This window comes from Pongo pygmaeus, chromosome 16, assembly GCF_028885625.2.
Source record: "Pongo pygmaeus isolate AG05252 chromosome 16, NHGRI_mPonPyg2-v2.0_pri, whole genome shotgun sequence".
Taxonomy (NCBI): Eukaryota; Metazoa; Chordata; class Mammalia; order Primates; family Hominidae; genus Pongo; species Pongo pygmaeus.
Window position 1 is genome coordinate 107,684,922 of NC_072389.2, and position 21,720 is coordinate 107,706,641.

At 35.2% G+C, this 21,720-nt stretch overlaps 1 protein-coding gene across 1 annotated transcript; it reads right to left on the reverse strand.

Moving 5' to 3' along the window:
• Positions 1 to 1,606: 1,606 nt before the first annotated feature.
• LOC129014469 (olfactory receptor 4F17) lies at positions 1,607 to 2,422 on the reverse strand. Its single transcript, XM_054451929.1, has one exon. The coding sequence runs from the start codon at positions 2,420 to 2,422 to the stop codon at positions 1,607 to 1,609; it is 816 nt and encodes a 271-aa protein (XP_054307904.1).
• Positions 2,423 to 21,720: the final 19,298 nt, after the last annotated feature.

Consider the following 21,720-nt stretch of genomic DNA (forward strand, 5'->3'; position numbering starts at 1 on the left):
TTGTATAGTTTTTCTGAAAAAAGAGTTATGTCTTGAATTCACTTAGAGATTGTCCTGGCATTTGGTGTAGCAAATAAATTAAATATATCTTTTCCCATATTGCTATCCAATTATCCCACCATCACATTAGTAGGCGTTTCCCCCCTGCACTGATTTGAGATACTGTCATTATTATTTACTACTTTTATTATGTGTTTTTAATCAGCTTATGAATTTTCTATTCTACTTTTCCTAAGATAAACATAATTTTAACCCTCTTATCATCTGACTCCCCTTATCTATTAATTCAAGTCACATTTTGAGAAACTGGATTCCTTTTTTCTTAGAATATTTAATGTTCAATTTTATTCTGGCTCAGTGATTCTCCCTGGAAAGAGAAGATATTTGTCAGAATCATTTGTTAAGGTTTTTTTTTTTCAATTTATATTTTCCTTTACTTCCATCTTAAATTTTCAGCGTGCCTTTCTAGGGTGGTAAGGTATTTGCACACAAATATACACACTTCCACTCACAACTACAGTATCCCAAATGAGCATCTGTTAAGATTGGAATGTGTCATATTTCACAACAACGCTGGGAAAAAATAAAGTTTGAAACTTTTGGCTTTGTTAATATATAGGATTTTAATAGTATCTAATGTTTATTCATGCTTAATATGTCTCGAAGTGGGCTATTTGATTTATATCTATTTTGTCATTTTCTTTCATAATAACCATGCATAATAGGTACAATCTCCTGTTTATAAATGTAGAAACTAAAGCTCATGAAAGCTAAGTAATGTGTCCAAAGTCATGATTAATAAGAGTCAGTAGAGTTGAACCCAGCTCTTTGTTTTTTACTTTAAAGCCTGTGCTTTTAAACATTAACCATGGAAAATGACATAGATGGATCCAAGTAATACACTTTGTGCCAACATGATGAGAGCCTGGATCCCTCTGAATTCTTTCTACTGCTTATGAGCAGTTATACCACAGATGTCAAGGACCTAGAAGGCACATTTCACATTGGCAGACTTACTCTTCCACTCACTCCTGATAATGCCCTCATGGATTGTGGGTTGTTATAGTGGTGGGAGGTGAAGTATAAACTCTTATAACGGGAGGCGTTTGTTTTTCAACCTCTTGAAAGTTGACATATATCTCCTTACCACTAAGCATATATTTTTTAAATTAAGATGTGACAGTTCTTTTTTTATGTTTTTCACAAAATGGGCCAAATAAAATGTTTTTTAAATTTATAAGCTAGGCTATATTTTCTCTCCTTTCTTCTACTAAACTTAGGATCACACAGGAAGGAACAGGTGTACACAAATACTAATATATTTATGCCTTTCTTTGTTCTAAGAATTAGCAAAAGAATATTTTGAAAGCATAATAACTTTGTATTCCAAAATATAACACACAAGTTGTTGAAAGATAAATTGAGGCAATGTATGTGAAAGTTCCTAGACAATTACTAAATTATATGGGAATGGAAGGAACGATTTTCATGAGCTTTACTAAATAACTTACCAACTTCAGTATATTTTATGTCATTATCTGAGAGTAATCTCACAGTTATATAAGATCTAAAACTTTACACTAGAATGCACATCCCATTTTCTCAGTCATCTTATTGCACTCTTCATGTCTTTGTTCCTCAGTGTGTATATAATTGGGTTCAAGAGAGGGGTAATCACAGAATAAAATACAGCAAGGAATTTATCTAATGACTTGATGAGGAATGGCCAGGCATAAATAAAGACACATGGTCCAAAGAACAAAAGAACTACTGTGATGTGAGCAGTCAAAGTGGACAGAGCTTTGGATGACTTATCTGAAGGGCGACACTGGATGGTCATTAGGATGATGGTGTATGAGATGATTAGAAGAACAAAAGAACACACAGTGAGCACACCACTGTTAGCAATGACCATAATATCTAGCCTGTAGGTATCTGTACAGGCAAGTTTGATTACCCTAGGAAGGTCACAATAAAAACTATCGACCTCATTGGGACCACAGAAGGGTAAGTGCACGGCAAAGGCCAACTGGCTCACCGAATGGAGAAAGCCAATTCCCCATGCAACAGCCATAATGCCGGCACATGCATTGCCACACATAATTGTAGTATAGTGTAGGGGTTTGCATATTGCTATATATCTGTCAAAGCCCATGGCTAGGAGGATCACCAACTCACTCCCACCAAAGAAGTGAAGGAGAAATATCTGAACAAGGCAGCCCTTGAAAGAGATGACTTTGCACTGGCTGAAAAAGTCAGTAATCATCTTGGGGGCTGTGACTGAAGACAGAGACAGATCAATGAGTGAGAGGTTGGCTAGCAGGAAGTACATGGGAGAGTGAAGGTGCGAGTCAGATACCACTATTATGACAATAAGAAGGTTTCCAAACACGATTCCTCCATAGAATACAAAAAACAACATAAATAGGAAGGTCTGGAGTTCCTGAGAATCAGAGAGACCCAGAAAAATGAATTCAGTCACCACAGAGTTATTTGTTTCACTCGTTGATTCATTCCAGGAAATAGCCTCTGCAGTTACCTTGAAGAAGAGAAGGAGAAGGAAGTCAGAATTATTATATTCTAATTCAAAGCCTCATTTTGTATCATTCTGCTCACTCTTACAGTGACTTTCTATAATCTCTTACTTAAAGACATTCAGAATTCAACAACCAAAGATCATAATTTTATCTCACGCTACATCCCTGGCTATGCCTGATAATTCAGTTATCTCGGCTTCTCAGTGTCTCCATTAACGTTAGGTTTATTCCTAATATAAAATACCATTATTTATGCTTGTCTCTCTGCCAGATTAAGTCTATGCCATAACCCTATGTTTATCTCCTTTTTCTTTGAACTACAAAACAGTTTGTAGCACACATGTTATTTGGTGATATTAAAGTTCTTAAGAGAAAAAAAAGTAGGCCAAAATGAAATGAAAGATAAATAGAAAAAAAGAAAAAATAATATCACAAATATAATACTTAAAAATTGAGGATAAAAGAATGGGGAATTCAAAAGTGCAGCGAGAAAAAGTGAGGAAAATGCAATAAAGTTTAAATGAGAGAAAGTGTGAAGGACTTTCATAGGAGAAAAAACTGGTAAGAAATTTTGGGATGCTTTCTAAAGCATTTCTGTTTATTATAGAGACAAGAACTACTGAAAATTTTTGCATGATTGTTTAATTTAGCTCTGGACTCAATGTGAATTGGAAGGGAGGGAGCTTGGAAATGAAGCCAAGTAATTATTTTAAGCCTAACAATAGGTAATAACCGCAGGTTGTGGTTGTGTGAGCAGGAAAGGGGTGAATGAAGACCTGTAAGATCCCATCAAGCAACATATTAAAGTAGTTAAGATATGAGCATGTGTGCTAGGAGGCCTGTGTTCAAATCCTGGGTTATCTACTATGTATCTGAATGACCTTAGACAAGTTACTTAAGTGACTTCAGTCTTATGGCCACATCTGGAAAATATAGATGATAATAGCACAACTTTATAGAAGTTCTGTGAGGATTGGATACGACCAGGTATATAAATTTTCTAGCAAATAGTAATGGTCAATATATAATAGCCATTATTAAGGTACTGCTAACAAAATTTTTTTCAGCAAGATGTGGAAAATAAAAAAATGTTATTCCAATGTCTTTAGTCTAAGTAATTGGGAACATTGTGATGGCTTTAACTCTGATAATAATTATAACAAGCACTAGTATAACAATACTTTACATAGAGATCCCTTTTAGGAGCAGAAATAAATACAGAAAAAGGTAAAGGATCATGATAACTGTCTAGATACAAGGAGGTATTGTTGGGGCATCTTTGTAAGTTGCTATCTGCTAGGTGAGAGACTGAACACTGACTTCTGGGCATGAGTTGAGAGCCATTTCAATTATGTATGGAGGAGAGAAAATAAGTACTGTTTCAAGAAGTTTTGCAGTGAAGAGAAGTAACAAATAAAAGGTGTCCTGAAAGTGAGGCATAACCATATTAACAATCTTTGGATTAGGTATAAGAGTTAATGGGCAAGTAAGATGTAAAAGAGAGAAGTGGAAGTTGATGGCTAACATTCCACGGGAGACATGAAGGTATAGAGTTTACACTTGCCATCTTTTTTGGAGGAATACTGTTATTTGTTTTTTGCTGTTTTTTAAATAACAGTAATTCACAGTGCTTGGAAATTCCACTTTTCTCTTTACTGCTCTGAATCCCATTTCTTAGTCCTACACACTCAAGCAGCACATTACTGTTTTTAAAGTCCTATAAAAATGTAGTGATTCTAAATATTTTTAAGAATAAAGAGAAGTCTAATAGTGGAATAAATCATGAACATTCACTTCAGTTCTCTTCTGCTTAGCACAGTAATAAATATAATCATACTAATCATTGACAGTACAAACGATAGGCTTTTTATCGTGAGATAATTTCTGTCCTGACTGATTGGTTGGACTGTTTCTTTTGAATCAAAGTGTGCAATTTAGAATAGGCCTTAGATATGCATTGACATAAAATTAATTCATTTCATTGATAGACAAGGACAAATTTGAAGTTATATCTTCACATGAAATATGCCAAGGATGAGGTTGACCCGAGGGTTCTCATCTGTAGCAAAAGACTTTCTATCATTGTTGTTAGTAAGAATTCAGGAGTGCTATTCTTTAGCAAAAGGAATTTCTTGCTAACGTAGTTAAGACATCTATCTCCTGAATTTATGCTGCTGAGGGGATCCTTCACCACCATAATTCTTTCAAAGCTCATTTCTGACTTTTCAAAAATTATTCAAAAAAATTTAGAAGAATTGTATTTATTCTAAGTTGAACATTAAGTTTAGGCTTATTAAAGGAGTTCTTCAGAATCTTACACACTCATTGTAGCAACTGCGAAGAGCCAGCCACTGTTGACAGGTAAAATCTTTCATGCCATAGATTATTCTTGGAATTCAACCATTAGAATTATATATATATATATATAATATTAATAATATATATTATATATTATACATATTATATATTATATGTATATTATTATATACATTAATAATATGTATATAAAATGCCTTGTGTCCTTATAGTAAGTCTCAGTGAGATGGGAGTAGGCATTTGGGTTCTGGCACAAATTCACAGTGTGATCATGGGAATATCACTTAAAAATCTCTGGGCCTTAGCTTTCCTGTTTTTAAAATGAGTTTATTCTGTCAAAAGCTCTAAAAATCCTCACAACTCTAGCAGTATGATTTGTACCTTTATGTGAAAGAAATGCCCCAAACCAAGCTTCACTGGTATTATAAAAGGAGGGAAGGAGGTGGGTAAGAAAATACCAGACCTGGGAAAAGATGTGGGAAAAGGACCATTAAATGGGGAGAAAAGAACAAATTAGCCCAGAAGAGTCAGGAGGAGGACTCGACAATTGTTGCCAGCATAATACTTATAACAAGGGTTATTCTTGCTAACATTATTCATATTAATGCTTCTAAGTATTTAAGTTAACCGTACAGAATCCTTTCATTTTCCCAGAAGGTAAACACAAAATGGAATTACGCAGAATAGATTCCTACTAATAGAACCATCTCATTGTCAATAAAATGCTACAGTTTCATTCATTCTTCTAATATATTTGTTTTATCTTTGTTTCCACCTACCTTCTTCATAACTGGAAGAGACTATAGCAATTTTCAGAGAATGAGGAGTACAAATTTCCCTTTATTTTTACTCCCTTGAAGCATAAAAATTGCAAGAGAATAATATGTAGTGAATTGTCCTTTTTAGTAAACCACTTGGTTAATTAAGAGCCCTTTATGAATGGACTAGATGTACCTGAAGAGATCTGGGAATAGCCAGTCTGAGTTTGTGTACTGAGACTAACTTTTATAGTCTCACAAGTTTTCCCTTGGCCATTAGAGAAAACACACAGAATTTTCCTGAGTGAGAGGACATTGCCACAATTTTTTGGCCTATTTGGATATTTTTGCTATCTCACTGAGTCTAAAGGCGCTTTTTAAAGAATCACAGCAAAACAAATATAATAAAGTTACAAAATTAAAATCCAGATAGGCTAACAAGAGAGTAAGTAATAATGCTTCGATTTTACAAAAAGAGGAATGCTTAGAACTTTTATGACCAATTTGTGGAGAAAATATAGAAAAATTGCTTTGACCAATAAAAAACCTCACTTCTTGTAACTTATTTTATTTTGCATCTTTAATTACCATGCAGTAGTTAAAAGTGAGCTGAGTGAGTCACCACAATTAATGTTTCTTAAAACAGTCATAGAAATACATCCAAGTGATGTCTCAGTTGTGTTCCTTGACCACCAAACTTACCAGGTTTTACCTGAAAGATGTCAATCATCTTCTTTGTCCTAAGCACCTTAAGTTAAGCACAGGCACATTAAATGTGCTTTTAAGATCTCAATGGAGTCTCTTCTCCAGGAAATAAATCTCTTCATATACTTTTAGGTTGTAGATGCTTTTTAAGAGTGACTCGAGAAATGCTTTGAAGAAGATTTCAAGGGCAATAGGATTGTGTTGTTAAAAAAGTGTAACATAGACAAATTTTGCATAATACAGAGTACTAGAGTCTATTTTTTTAAATTATACTTTAAGTTCTAGGGTACATGTGCACAACATGCAGGTTAGTTACATATGTATACATGTGCCATGTTGGTGTGCTGCACCCATTAACTCATCATTTAACATTAGGTATATCTCCTAATGCTATCCCTCCCCCTTCCCCCCACCCCACAACAGGCCCCGGTGTGTGATGTTCCCCTTCCTGTGTCCATGTGTTCTCATTGTTCAATTCCCACCTATAAGTGACAACATTGTACAAAACATATTGACAATCAGCCTGAAAATAATACTTAAGAGGTGTAACAAGCTGTTGACCTTACCATTTATCTAACTTAAAGTACAATTAAAATAAACATTGTTTCTTCCTTGATTTTAGCATTTACTAATTTATATAAACTCGTATTTTATCCATTAGATCCACATAATTTCCATAAGAAAATTAATTTCCAGTGATGCTTATTATCATCATAAAAATACTGATAAATAAACCTAGGTCATATATATGTGTATGTGCTTATATACAGATATAAAATAACTACATGAAAATTAAAGGTAGTCATTGCTGTTAATTAGATACACACATTAGATAGAAATATATAATACTTTACTTTTTATGATTAACAAAAAATGTTGCAACTTTATCTGAAATACAAGTCTTATATTTAATGCATCCTTTTTGCAGATTTCTCAGTTTTTTAAGGCAATACTAAAAATGTGCGCGTTCCATAGTGATCATGGTGATCATAGGAGTCTTGATGGTCCATGGCATTTATCCTGTGCTCTCATCAACCAAATGTGTTATGTCATCTCCATACAATTTAAAATATGTTGATTCAGCCTTCTTATTGCAAACTTCATATCTTTGTTCCTTAAAGTATAGATGGCAGGATTTAAGACAGGGGTGACAACAAAGTTCACGATGGCAAAAAATTTATCCAATGACTTAGTAGGGAAAGGCCACACATAGAGAAACATGCATGGAGCGAAAAACAAAACCACTATGAGGATGTGAGCCGACAAAGCGAAGAACGCTTTGGATAAATCATTTGAGGAATGTAGTCGGACAGTGACCAGAATGAAGATGTACGATACAATTAAGAAAAAGAAGGTGCCCATAGATATGAATCCACTGTTGGCAGTGACCACAAATTCTAGCCCGTAAGTGTCCATGCATGCAAGTTTAATAACCTGAGGGAAATCACAATAAAAGCTCCCCACATTATTAGGGCCACAGAAGGGTAAATTTATGACAAAAACAAACTGAAACATAGCATGAATCACCCCAATGACCCAAGGTGCTGCTACCAAAAGCATGCACACTTTGGGATTCATAATAGTTAGATAGTGGAGAGGCTTGCAGATTGCAGCGTACCTATCACATGCCATGACTATCAGCAGCACCATTTCAACTCCTCCTGTAACATGGATAAAGAACATTTGTATCATACAATTATGGAAGGAAATAACTTTACAATCAGTAAAAAGATCATAGATCAACCTAGGAACTGTGGTAGATGAAAGGCTCAAGTCAATGAGCGATAGGTTGGCCAGCAGAATATACATGGGGGAGTGTAAGTGAGGATCAAAGATCACTGTGAACACAATGAAGAGGTTTCCCAGGATAATTCCCACATAGAATAAAGAGAAGAAGAGAAAAAGGAAAAACTGCATTTCCAAGGATTTTGCAAGTCCAAGTAATACAAATTCTGTTACCAGAGAGTCATTTACTTGGTCCATTGAATCAGATAGAAGGGAAGACTCTGAAGCAACCTGAAAGAAAAGAAGGAATCAACTTAGTGTGACTGAAAATAATGTGTTAAGTGTTAATAATTTAAAATTTATTATTAACAAATATTTTATTTGATAGTAGATTGTTTAAAAAATAGTGGGAACCCAGGGTATAAAAGGTTAATGTAATATGGACAAAGCTGTGCTCAGAGGCAGTCTATTGCTTTAAATGTTCTCAATTGCTCAAATACATGAACTTACTAGCATCTTAAGAAATTGGAAAAGAATGCATAAAAACTCAAAAAATTCAGGCCAAAAAAAGGTAAAAAACAAAAATAAGGAAATATGAAATCCCAGAAAATGGCAAGATTATATACAAGTATACACAAATAAATAGTTTAAAAATACAGAATCTTTAAAAATGTAACCAATAATAACATTAAATAAAAATTAGAATACGAATGCATAATTACAGTTAAGGCACCTCTGAAAGCTGTTTCCTACATGTGCCTATAATGATCTACCCCAAACTAACGTGTGAATCATACTTGAATTTGAAATGCTGTAGAGACAAAAGGTTGATATCTTCATAATATAAAAAAGAATTTAAACAGTTTCACGAAATCTCCAAGGCCTAATAAATGAACAAATGAAATGAAGGAAGAATTAAAATGTAAGCTATACATGTATTTGTATATATAGATATATGTGTGTGTGTATGTGTGTCTTAGAAATCAAAGAAATATGATAAAATGTAATACTAATATTTTTCTGTTAAATTAGGAAAAAGTTTTACAGGCCAGGCATGGTGGTTCACGCCTGTTATCTCAGCACTTTGGGAGGCCAAGGAGGGTGGATCACGAGGTCAAGACATCGAGACCATCCTGTCCAACATGGGGAAACCCCATCTCTACTAAAAATAACAAAAATTAGCTGGGCATGGCAGTGCATGCCTGTAATCCCAGCTACTCGGGAGGCTGAGGCAGGAGAATAGCTTGACCCCAGGAGGTGGAGGTTGCAGTGAGCCAAGATTGCACCACTGCACTTCAGCCTGGCGACAGAGGGAGACTCTGTCTCAAAAAAAAAAAAAAAAAAAAGTTTTACAATTATTATTACCCAAACTGGCTAAGGATCAGTGAAACTGGCACTTTTATACACTGCTGGAGGGAATATAGACTGATTCAAACCTTAAAGAAAATATTTTGAAATCATGTATCAAGAATTTTAAGTGCATGCTTCTGGTGCAATAATACTCTTGGAATTCTATTTTTACGGAAGTTTTCAGCATAAAAATATTCATCATACTTTGTTGACAGTGATAAAATCTTGAAACGATTTAAATACCAAACATTAGGTTTAAGTATAGTGTATGTACATGATGGACTGTAATAACAGTTATTAAAATAAATGTCAATAGAAGCATTTATAATAACATTGGGAAGACTTTTCTTAAAAATACTAAGAGTAATAATGGTAAACAAATTGCATAGTACAACATTTTAAATAACAGTAGTTGCTTTTGATTTTTAAAAGAGCTTTACAAAGCTCTAAAGCTCTCTTTCTAGATTTTGAAGTATCTTTTGGTATACATATTATATATTTTTTTGACAAAACATCAAATGGCATAGAAAGTTGAAGGAATAAATGGTTTATTAAGAATTTTGAAAACTAGGATTGACTCATAAGAGACGAAACCAGCTAAAGAAATGAAGAACTCTACCACTTCCCTCATCTAATCAATCATTTTTATAAACGACTAGAATTTTTTCATAGATGGGATTCTCAAGGAGGTATAGTTAAGTGAAGGGTCTTGATTAAACTTCTTGAACTTTGCATAATGCTGTCATGAAATGGAAACCTTTTGAGACATTCCATCCAGGCAGTTGACAAAGCATCTCGCCTGCCTCACTTTGACCAGAGCTGGCCATAGTAAACGAATTCTGGTAATCATTAAATAATTATAAGAAAAATTAATGCTCAGGTGCTCTCATCAAGTTCAGAGTGAGTGAGGTTAGTAATGATGAAGTGGGAAATATTGAGATACACAATAAATGGTCAAAGAAATGCAATATAGTACAATGGGATTAGAAGAGATAATATTTTGGGAAGAATACGGCAGATGGAGATAAATAGATTTGATTTCCATCTCCACAATAGGCATGCATTTTTTTAAACTCTCAGTCAATTTGTGCATGGGCTTTCTACCTTCTCTCATCTAGATATTCTCCTAAATGCTCTTTGCAGCATTTTCTGAATGAAATACATATGGATGGTCCCTGGCTTGTGATAGTTTGACTTATAATTGTTTAACTTTACAATGGTGAGAAAGTGACATGCATTCAGAAGAAACTGTACTTGAGTATAGTAGTCAGTATATTAAGTGAGCTATTCAACATTTTATCATAAAATAGGCTTTGTATTAGGTGATCTTATATAAGCTAATGAAAGTGTTCTGAGCACATTTAAGGTAGGCTAGGCTAAACTATGATGTGAGGTAGATTAGGAATATTAAGTGCATTTTTGACTTATGATGGATTTATCAGGACATAACCCTATTATAAGTCAGAGATCATCTGTACATTTTTTAACTATGTTTTACTATTTTCACTTCATTCATAGTGCTATCCCTGGGCTTCTTACCCATATTTAGATCACCCAGATTACAGGGGCTGAAGAACAAAGAATTTTGGGAGAGGAATTGAACCCGGGAAGCATTATAGAGTAAATAAGATTATCCCTGGGAGGTTTCATGGAAATGTCCTTTATGCTGCTGAGCAGAAGGTGTTTGGTGACTTACTAAGCTCAACACCAATTCATAAATATTTATTTATAAAGAAATAAAGTTGAAGCTGAAGAATCGTGTTTACTGCTTAGGATGAAGTGTTTTATCCTGTTAAAACTAAGATACAATATATAAACCAAGCACTCTAGGACTTTCATCATGAAAGTGATATTTCATCTTATAAGAGCAATTACAAAACAATTAAAAGCAATTAATGTCTGAATTACTTTGTCATATTTGGAGATTCCTATTACTACTGAAATTCATATTGCTACTGAAATGGTGTTTGTCTTGGAGTGTGAGTGATAATTAATTTTCTTAAAGAGGAAAATCCCAAACTACATGAATCTATTAGTCTAAAGACTGAAAAATTCTCTTTATAACATGAACATTTACCATTTTAAAATAAAACAATTGCAATCCAAAATATGAAACTATGGGTGTTCAATATCAGTGTGGAGGAGTCAGAGTCAATAGAATGTTTAAAGAGAGTAAAAAGGAAAGGGAGGAATAAAGACGAATTGGAAAGAAAGTTGGAGAATAAAAGAAGGGTCAGGTGAAGGAATAAGAAAGAATCCTAAAGAAAAAACGAGGATAAAATGATGATCAAAAGCAGCATTGGTGGAACATGGTACATCTTTACTTAGGTTACCTTCATGGCTTAAAGCAATATACATTGATGCATTATGAACACCTGAGAGAGTAGATTTTACTTGAGTTTTCATACACTGTTTATGTATATTGTCACTGCAAACATGGAAAGTAAAAGAAAAGCTGTAGGAAATAGTCACTGATATGGAGAAAAGTTAAGAGTTTAAGCATGTTAGTGAATGGGTGTGATAATGAGGTATGGTGGGATTTAATGTATAGTTGGATATCACTGGTAGTGGTTCAGCTGACAGGTGAGTTCTCTTCTAAAAGAATTAGGGAATAAGTGATCAAAATATGCTTTAGGCAGTATTTTACTTATTCTAATATTTGTAGCTTTTCATAAATGTAAAATTAAAGTCCATAAGTGCAGGGAAACTTTTTGCATTGTTCAGTGCAGAATTACTTGCCTAAAACAGTGCCCATCTCATAGAAAAAGCTCAAGAAATACTTGATGAATGAACTTTCTAAAAACAGTGTAATAAATTGTTAATGTGAGAAATAAATATTAGCCCCCACAAAAATAAAGAGAAATTGCATTTTAAAGTACTCCTCCACAAGCTCATACTTGTTGGTGAAAACTCAGTTGCATAAAAAAGGGAGTATTTAAATAAGTGAAGAAAGTCCTACCCATTCTGTTACAAACATTTGGAATTATTACATATTATTGTTGAAGAAATCCTGATGACCCAAAGGAGCTTGTTTGGAGGAAAAGACCATGTGTTTGATTTCTCTGCCTTCTTAGGAAACACTGATGACTTTGGAAAGCTTCTAGGAGTTCTTCAGAAGCCAAGTTTCCATAGAGTTTTTCATCTTTCCTATTGGAGATTTAAAATTTGTCAGTCATTTAGGGTCTGGGACACATATCTTCAAACAGGAAATGCAGACATATATTAAACAAAAAGGATGTTCAGAATTATAGTTTTGTATAGAAGTGGGAAAGAACTTTGAGATTCTACAGGTAGAATGAGAAACAACACAGTGTGGTTAAATGGCTAACAATACATTCAAGAAGTCAGAATCAGAAGGCAGACCTCCTAAGTTCCAGTTTAAGGGCCTTTCTCAATAGTGGTCTATGCTTTCTTAGTAGAAACAGTCTTTAAAAAAAACCTAGAAGCATATATGTTTGACAGGATCACTCTAACCTATTGGAAGAACCCTCTTATTCCTTGAGTTCTTATTTTGTTTAAAATAAAATTAGCATTCACTTCCTAAAATATTATTTCTTGTTTTTCTCTGGGCATTGCTCTTCCCACTTCCCTTTCTTATTTCTTCAAATAACCTGGAACAGTTCCATTTCAGAATTCATAGCCATCAGCTCCTCTGTACCCTCCCCTGGGATGAGGCCAAATCTTTCTGAATCTGAGATAGCCTCTAAGCCTATGCATTGGCTGGAGTGTTCCAATGTGGAGGAAGGTAATACCAAAAGAGAGAGAATCACACCAGACTATGGGAGGTAAAGACTTGAGATTCCCTTCTTCTGGTTTAAAACTAAATCTGGTTTTCAAATAGGATGGAAATAGCTGAGATCAGACATCTCCTTTTCATGGTGGAAAATGAAGTTTATAATGAATTGGAGAGCATGAAAGTCAGAAAACTATGCATCTTTAAAGAACTTCATACTAGGGACAAACTGAAATTATTATAGGGGTTTATATGTGGGATTAGTTTTATAAGACATAATATAATTTAATGATTAAAGTTTGAAAATAAGAGATAGTGTGGAAGAAAAATAAAATATTTCAGAAAGCAGAAGATTTTGGGCACAAATATTTTACAGAAGAGAAGAAATTGAAAGGGAGTTTAGAAGGATAGAGAGATAGAAGCAACCATGACAGGGAAAGTTTTGTAATTAAAAGCATCTCTTTTACCTGTCTTTTCAGTCATAGGATGTGAATTTTTAGGAAGAGGAGAAATTCAGATAGCTTAATCTTCATTTATGTAAATACCCCAAAGACAAAGCTATATATAAGATTCTTCGTATTGGAAAGGAAGCTAATTAGCTGCACAGGAGAGGGACCCACTGATGCTGCTGAGACAGACAATACCCAGCCCATTATTAGTTTCTCTTGGGGACTAGATCTCTGAGTCACACAATTTCCCCACGACAAAAGTATCAAAAGAATTGCCTGCTGATGAAATAGAGGGAAGGGAGGAAGGATTTGAGGTACTATATTGGCTAGTAAAGAAGAATCCCCATTTAGCATGGATAACCTTAGCGTATGAATTGTTTGGAATGACTGAGATGAGGGAGTGAAAATATATTCAGGGTGGACAGATATACCTTCACTTATGGCACCAAGAATGAAATTTGAAGAAATAAATATAAAACATCTGATCTTTAAATACAATGCCTATAATTGATAACAGGTGAATAAATGGATCCTTCTCCTGTTATCAGTTATAGCAAATGTTTACCTCTGGATGCCAACCTGTGCTCCCAAACTTTAGTGTGTTGAGGGTGAAGGTTTCTTTGAAAGTTTTTGACCTTTATCCTTCCTGAATTGACTGGCTACAATTAAAATTTGTATTTTTTTGGATCAATTTTTTCAGAGGTATTGGAAAAACAGATACAAATATAAAAGAAAAAATATAGAGAGTCATTCTGAGTTGTCTGTAACAAGAGTATGTTTCCATGAGGGTGAGATAATCATTCGAAAAAGGACCTGTATTGAGCCATTGAGACAAGCCTAGTGGATCCCCTTGGAGAAGCTTGGCTTTATTATTGATGTAAAGACACAGAAAAATCTAATCTCCAGGTTACCATGGTGGCCTGAAAGTGCAAAGCCTCCACCTTGGTTTACAGTGGCATTTGTTTAGAGCTGTATTTTTTTCTCTTGTTCAGAAATGAGGAAAATGATTTTCTCTAGAACAGCAGCAGAATAAGAAATGTTGGTTGATCCCAAATTAATTTTTGAAAAATAGTAACATTCCAAAAATATGTAAGCAAGATAAAAACTGCAGAATAATGTGGGCAGAAATATTGTTTAAAATTAGGATACACAGTCAGTTACATGGATTATCGTCTACATAAGATGAGGTAAAACAGTTTAAGTGCTTAGGGAAATCACAACTACGGTGACATGAGAGGAAAATCTGTTCTATTGCCCCCACAGAGGTCTCTTCTGCAACACAATGAGCAGTACATAAGTCATTCTAATGCGCCAATGTGCTCCTGTTCTGATGTGCCTTGTTCTGAGTGGGAAACTGGGGTAGCAGGCAGAACAGCGCATTGAAATGAATGAGGGAGAATCTAGGCAGAAATAAGTTGCAGGGAGTTGGCCAGCCAGGTACAGAACATGTTGTGATTTGAAGGCTATTTCCTGAGGCATGAATCATGGGTTTTCTTGGCAGCAAAAGGCCTTTGGGCTAACAGAGAAGCTGGAGTTGTTAATGAAGAGTTCATGAGACCTAGTAGTACAAGAGAGGACTGAGAGCGATAATTTACAGGCTTCACCTGAGATTGGCTCAAGATTGGAATTGGCTTAAGCTGCAAAAGGAATTCATTAGTGGATTTCACCCCAGAGACTTGAGGTGATGCAGGCAGAGGAAATTAATTGAGAATAGAAAAGGAGATTAAAAAGAGAAGGAAGTTCTTTAGTCTTATGACCTGTGATTGAACATAAGAAGAAAGCTGAAGCATCATTCAATACATTAGTCACGTTGCAATAGTTTTACTCTTTGCTATATTTATGATGTGATAGAGGTGAACATGACAAAGTCCTGCTCATGTCAAACTTAAAATGCAATGAGGAAGACATCATTGAATGAGAAATTTTGAGGGCTGTTAGTCTTACAAAAGAGGTACTAGTAGTGCTAGAGGAATATACAATGGAAGGAACTCTTCTGGACTCAGGTTCTGGGAGGCCTCCGTGGTAAAATGATGAAACTGAAAGCTGAGATGTTAAGAGGCAAAACATGAAGGACAAATATTGTATACAAAATGACTAGCTAGTGGAAATCCCCAAAGTTGATAGAATTTGAAGTTTCCAGGCAAGTAAAAGAAAACCAAATTGGATCTGGAGTTGCAGGGAAAGAGTATGTTATTCTCTGAGACTGAAAAAGAGGAAGGAAGTCAGGTCTTGGATGGCCTACTATACCATGATAAAATACCAGTTTAAGGGCAGGGAAGCATGTGAAGTGTCTTTAGCAAAAGAATTACATGCTTAGATTAAAATTTTTTTTCTTTTACTGAAGCATAGATAATGGGATTTTAAGTGGGAAGATCACATAGATGACTATATTCTCTTCCAAAAATGACATAGGTAGGCTTAGACAGGAATAATGGCGTTACAGATGAAAATAAGGAACATATGTAAGAGCTCTTTGGAAGGCAGAATAAATAAGACTTGATGATTTATTGATTTAGGGGTACTAGGGAGAAAGAAATCTATTATTTTCCCCAGATTTTGGGTTGTGCAACTAGGTAACTAGTTGGTACAAATTATTGTGACTGAGAACACTGAAAGAAGAGTAGGTTTGAAAAGAGGAAGGCTAGTTTAGTTGCAGACTTGAGTGGAAGTTCTTGTGTGGCATCCAGGAAAGTAGGAGGTTAGATCTGTGGATTAGGAACTCAAGAAATAGTACTAGCGTCAGGTGCAATGACTTGTCCCTGTATTCTCAGCTACTTGGGAGGCTGAAGCAGGCAGATTGCTTGAGGTCAGGAGTTTGAAACCAGCCTCAGCAACATAATGAGAACCTGCCCCTTAAAAAAGAAAGAAAGAATGAAAAAAGAAAAGGAAAGAAAAGGAGGAAGAAAGAAAGAAAGAAAAATACAAGGTTTGAGAGCCCCTAGTGTTTAGATGGTAATTACAGCTGTGGAAATGGGTGATACATAGGGATAGAATCTAAGTGAAAACAGGCCAAAGATGAAATTATGGGCAATAAGTTGATTGGTGGTTAAGCAGATGAGGAACACTCAACAAAAGACACAGGGAAGGACTTGCCCAAGAGGTAGGAGAAAAAGCCAGGAAGCTGTGGTGTTGCAGAAGCCCGGTAGAGTATTTGAAGATGGGGGAGATTAGCAATGATTAAGAGAAGTAATTCCCATTCATATGAGTGATAAAGCAGTTAAGTAGAATAACTTAGGAAAGTTCTTGGAGAATCACAGGAAAAAATAGCATAGGTACCAGTTTCTCTTGAGCTGTTATAATTTGCAAAGCAGTAGAAACAAAAACATGAAAAAAGTATGTGTAACTTCAATAGTTTTTATTTCAAATGCAGAAATCTTCAATGAAATTGAATATGCCTCACCATTTCTAGCTTTATTCTTATCCCAAAATACCAACCACAGATGCATAAGCTCCAGGGAACCTTTTGCCTGATTAGAACACCATATTTAAGAAACCAGTACCTCTAAACACATATCCTTGGGCGATTAGTCTCCTGTGAAACAACTGTTATTTCTACACATCTTTTTAGAATAAACTTGGATGACTGACTTTTGGAATGTTCTCATTTTTAGAATAATAGAGATGCAGGAAAAAGTGAAAATGCTCTGTCTGTATCTATTTAAAATATTGACAGCATTAAAGAAATTTATTCTCTTCCTGCAATCACTCAAATCTGAGCACAAAACTGAAATGGCATGGTAAACTGACAAAGCTCAAGGTAAAGTCAAATCTAAGTTCAGGGCTTTGCACAGGTATTACATAGTTGTTTTTCTTTCTTATTCTAATTTAAACAGAAATTAAAATAGAAATTTTAAAAATATACTTTATCAATTTATAATTTACCTAAGTTCACATTTTATTTATTCCACCTATATGCTTACTATGAGAAATTTATTATGTTTTGAAGCTGAAAGTAATTACAATTAGGATGTCTCAGAAAATGTCATTCAGGAAATAGTATTTGAATATCAAGTTTACTCCTGCAAATCAGCTTGGTTTTGTATTCTTATCTCTCTTCTCAATGGAAGTATATGAAATGAATCTCTTCTCTGTGGTGGCAAGTTAAAGATACCTCTGACTTAATCAATTTCTACATGGCACCTCTGCTAAACTATCTCCCAAAATAGTAGTTCTTATCACAATAATGCTGGTAGCCATGTGACTCTCAGTGTTCTTGGTGAGACTGAATCATCTTGCACTCTGGATATGCACCATTTATTATGACATCCTGCCAGAACCTACAATCCATTTTCCCAGTCTTTCCATGGAGACGTTCATGTCTTTGTTTTTTAATGTGTAGATCCTAGACAGGGGTGATAGCAAAAGGAACAATGAACAAATATTAATCATGTGTTGTTTTAGGCAAAGGCTACACATAGAGAAATATACATGGCATAAAAAACAAAATCCCTGCTGTGATGTGATCTGACATGACACAAATGCTTTGGATAAGTCTCCTGAAGAAGGATTCCAGATGGTTACCAAAATGAAAATATAGGATATTATTAATAAGAAACAGGTAGCTATGGATATAAGCCCACTGTTAGCAGTGACTACAAACTCTAGTTTGTAAGTGTCTACACAAGCAAGTTTCATGACACAAGGAAAATCACAGTGAAAACTATCTACTCTATTAGGGCCACAAAAAGGCAAGTTTATGGCAAAAACAAACTGAGATACAGCATGGATTACCCTGACTATCCAGGGTGCCTCTAGCAAAGGAAACACACATTTTGGGGTTCATTGTGGTCAGGTAATGGGGAGGCTTACAGACTGGCAGTGTACCTGCTATATGCCATGGTTATGAGCAGCACCATCTGAATTTTTACTCATGACACAAATGAAAAATATCTGTATCATGCATCTTGGAAAAGAAATGATGCTGCAGTTAGTGAAAAGGTCAGAACTGTAGTAGAAGAAAGACCCAGATCAAGAAGATAAATGTTGGCCGGTAGGTAGTACCCGTGGAATTTAAATGAGAGTCAATAATTACTGTGAACACAATGAAGAGATTTTCCAGGATAATTCCCATGTAGAACACAGAGAAGAACCTAAAAAGAAAAAGATGCATCTCCCAAGAACTTGAAAGTCCAATCAATACAAATTTAGATACCACAGAATTATTTACTCCATCCATTGGCCATTGACTCAGTCAGTAGAGAAGAAGCTTTAGTATTCTGAAGGAAGAAAGTGAGGAGGAACTGAGAAATACAAATGCTACACGTTGAAGTGTTGTTTGACCATAAATGATTTTGTGGGAAATATGTGGCAAGTGCTGAAATATGAAGCTAGAAAACACACACAGAGAGAAAAGGAAAGAAAGATAAATGAATTGGGGAAATGCGGTGATCACAAGTTATTAGACAAGAACAGCAAACACAAAAATCATGTGGGAATATGGCAGGTGGAGTGAAGGATTAGAGGGACAAAGAATATAATTTCCCTGACAGGGTACTTCTTTACCATGCATATCGTGCAGTAATTATGGCTGCTTCAGTCTTACTCACCTATGTGCCACAAAACATCGTCCACGTAAGAAATAGTCACCCATATTTGAAATGTTAATACCCTTAATTGTATTTATCTGCATATACCCTTAGAGGATGTACTCTCTGATCAATCTTTTTTTTTTTGAGACGGAGTCTGGCTCTGTCTCCAGGCTGGAGTGCGGTGGCGCCATCTCGGCTCCCTGCAAGCTCCGCCTCCCGGGTTCCCGCCATTCTCCTGCCTCAGCCTCCCGAGTAGCTGGGACTACAGGCGCCGCCACCGCGCCCGGATAATTTTCTGTATTTTTAGTAGAGATGGGGTTTCACCGTGTTAGCCGGGATGGTCTCGACCTCCTGACCTCGTGATCCGCCCGCCTCGGCCGCCCAAAGTGCTGGGATGACAGGCGTGAGCCTCCGCGCCCGGCCTCTGGTCAATCTTTTACTTCACACGATCTCAGGCATTAATCACACATTGAAGAGTGACTGGCCAATGAGGGAAAGAGCAATTAATCTCAGAGGTACAGTAGCATAAAATGCAAAGGCTGACTCTTCTGCTGGTTTTCCAATACGTGTGATTCCAGCCAACCACTTGTTGACTTGTTGGAAGATTAAGACTCACTTTAAATAAAGTGAAACTCAACCCCCACAAAAAAGAGTATCTGAAACTCAGAAAGAGGGCTTTCCGATGCTTTGTTAGGAATCAGAGTTGGTGCTTTTGAGAGTTCTGCTCTAGGATTGATACTTTTGACAATTTGAATATGAAGTTGAGAAATAATGGTGTCTTTACTAAAACCAAATATTTAATCATGATACACTAAAAGCACGTAAAAACGACAGGCCCCACAGAGAGAAAGGTCACAATAGCTGGTCATCAAATATTTGAACTTTGTCCCATCAAGATGTTTTTAAAGGTCAGTAAAATTGATACCAACTACACTTTAGAGAGAACATCTGTTATTATCACTACGTATAAGTAGAAAGTTTGAAGATATCTATCCATAACATATTTGGATCCATTCATTATGTGATCGAAAGTGAAAAATTAGAAGTACATTTAAGAGTGACATACGAGAAAATCATTAAATAATGCAGAAAGGGGTAATTAAGATTCATACCAAAATGAACGTAGCCATTATAGATGATACAGATTTAGGTTTGTTGACAAGTCCAGTAAATTGTTAATGACAAAAGTTGGTTACAAAAGGATATGTCTTATGTAATATACTCTATTTGAATACACTGTAAAATATGTAAGTATGTACATCAGCATCTCCAGAGAACCACTTTGGATAATGGCATTTTAGGTAACCTTAATATTAAAAAGGTTGACCATCTATATTTTGTTATTTTCTATATTGTTATTTTTCTTTTTAATAAAAATTATGAGAAGGAAATGAAAGGAAAGCAATAGGAGAGAAAGAGCAAGAAAAGGAAAGAAAAAAGAAAAGAATACTGTGAGATTTACAGAGGGAGTGAAATTCTCTCTCTCTCCCTCTTACACACACACACACACCAGTTAGAGACAGATGTTTTGTGGCATTAGTTTCATAATTTTATTACCCTTTGTTAAAAATCACCATTCTCAATTAGTGAATGACAGTTATTGGGTGCATTATGAAAAAATACCTGGGTGTTTTATGCCAAATTTTAACCAGAATTCTACATGCTAATTTGTTTAGAAAAAAATGAATACATGTGAATGAATTTTGAGTTAGGGAATATAAATGATAACTGGATGGCATTTTACAGAATCCTTGGGTGTCCCAGTTATTTAGAACAGTGAGTCATACACTGAAAACAGTAGGAAAACACTCTTATAAGCCATACCTTCATTTTGCCAATTAAATTTTATTATTAAATAATTTGTTCCTATGTTTTCTAAAAGAGATAAGACTGAATGAAACAATCATCCTAAAGAGAAAAGCTAGAATTGTGTAGTGGCATCAGGCTTACTAGTAACTCTAAATACTACTATGTTGTGGCAATTAACCTGTTTATAGAGGATCCTATCTTTTGTTCGAGACTTACCAGGAGTTGGTTCTAACATTCAGTTAGTTTGCCCTGAAATATTGAATTCATGCTCAGAGCAGTGAGAAAAGAGTGTATTCAAATAAGGTGAGAGAGAAAACGTTTAGTGTTTTTTGTTGTTGTTTGTTTGTTTTCCTTTTTTGCTTTTTTAGAAAACATTAAAGAATCAGGAGTCCTCCTAAGGCAGAGTACCTTAAGAGTTGGTTGCTATCCTTGCTGGATATCTTGGCTTTAGTGCTAATAAGTGGGTAACCTTTTCAAACAGATAATGTAGAAACTCAGAATGTGTGTCTCCTGACTTCAGTGATTGAAGATTCTCTCTGCCCTAAGGAACTAAGGGAAATCGTAACCTTTCTGAGACCAAAAACACAAAGAGACAATAATACTTAAAATTAATTTCACCAGTGCCTTGTTAACTGATGTATCATATGCATGGATTTTTCTTTTTTCTTTTTTTTTGACTTTTATTTTAGGTTCGGGGGTACATGTGAAGGTTTGTTACATAGGTAAACTCATGTCCTGGAGGTTTGTTGTACAGATTATTTCATCCCCCAGGTAGCGCCCAATACTCAATAGTTATCTTTTCTGCTCCTC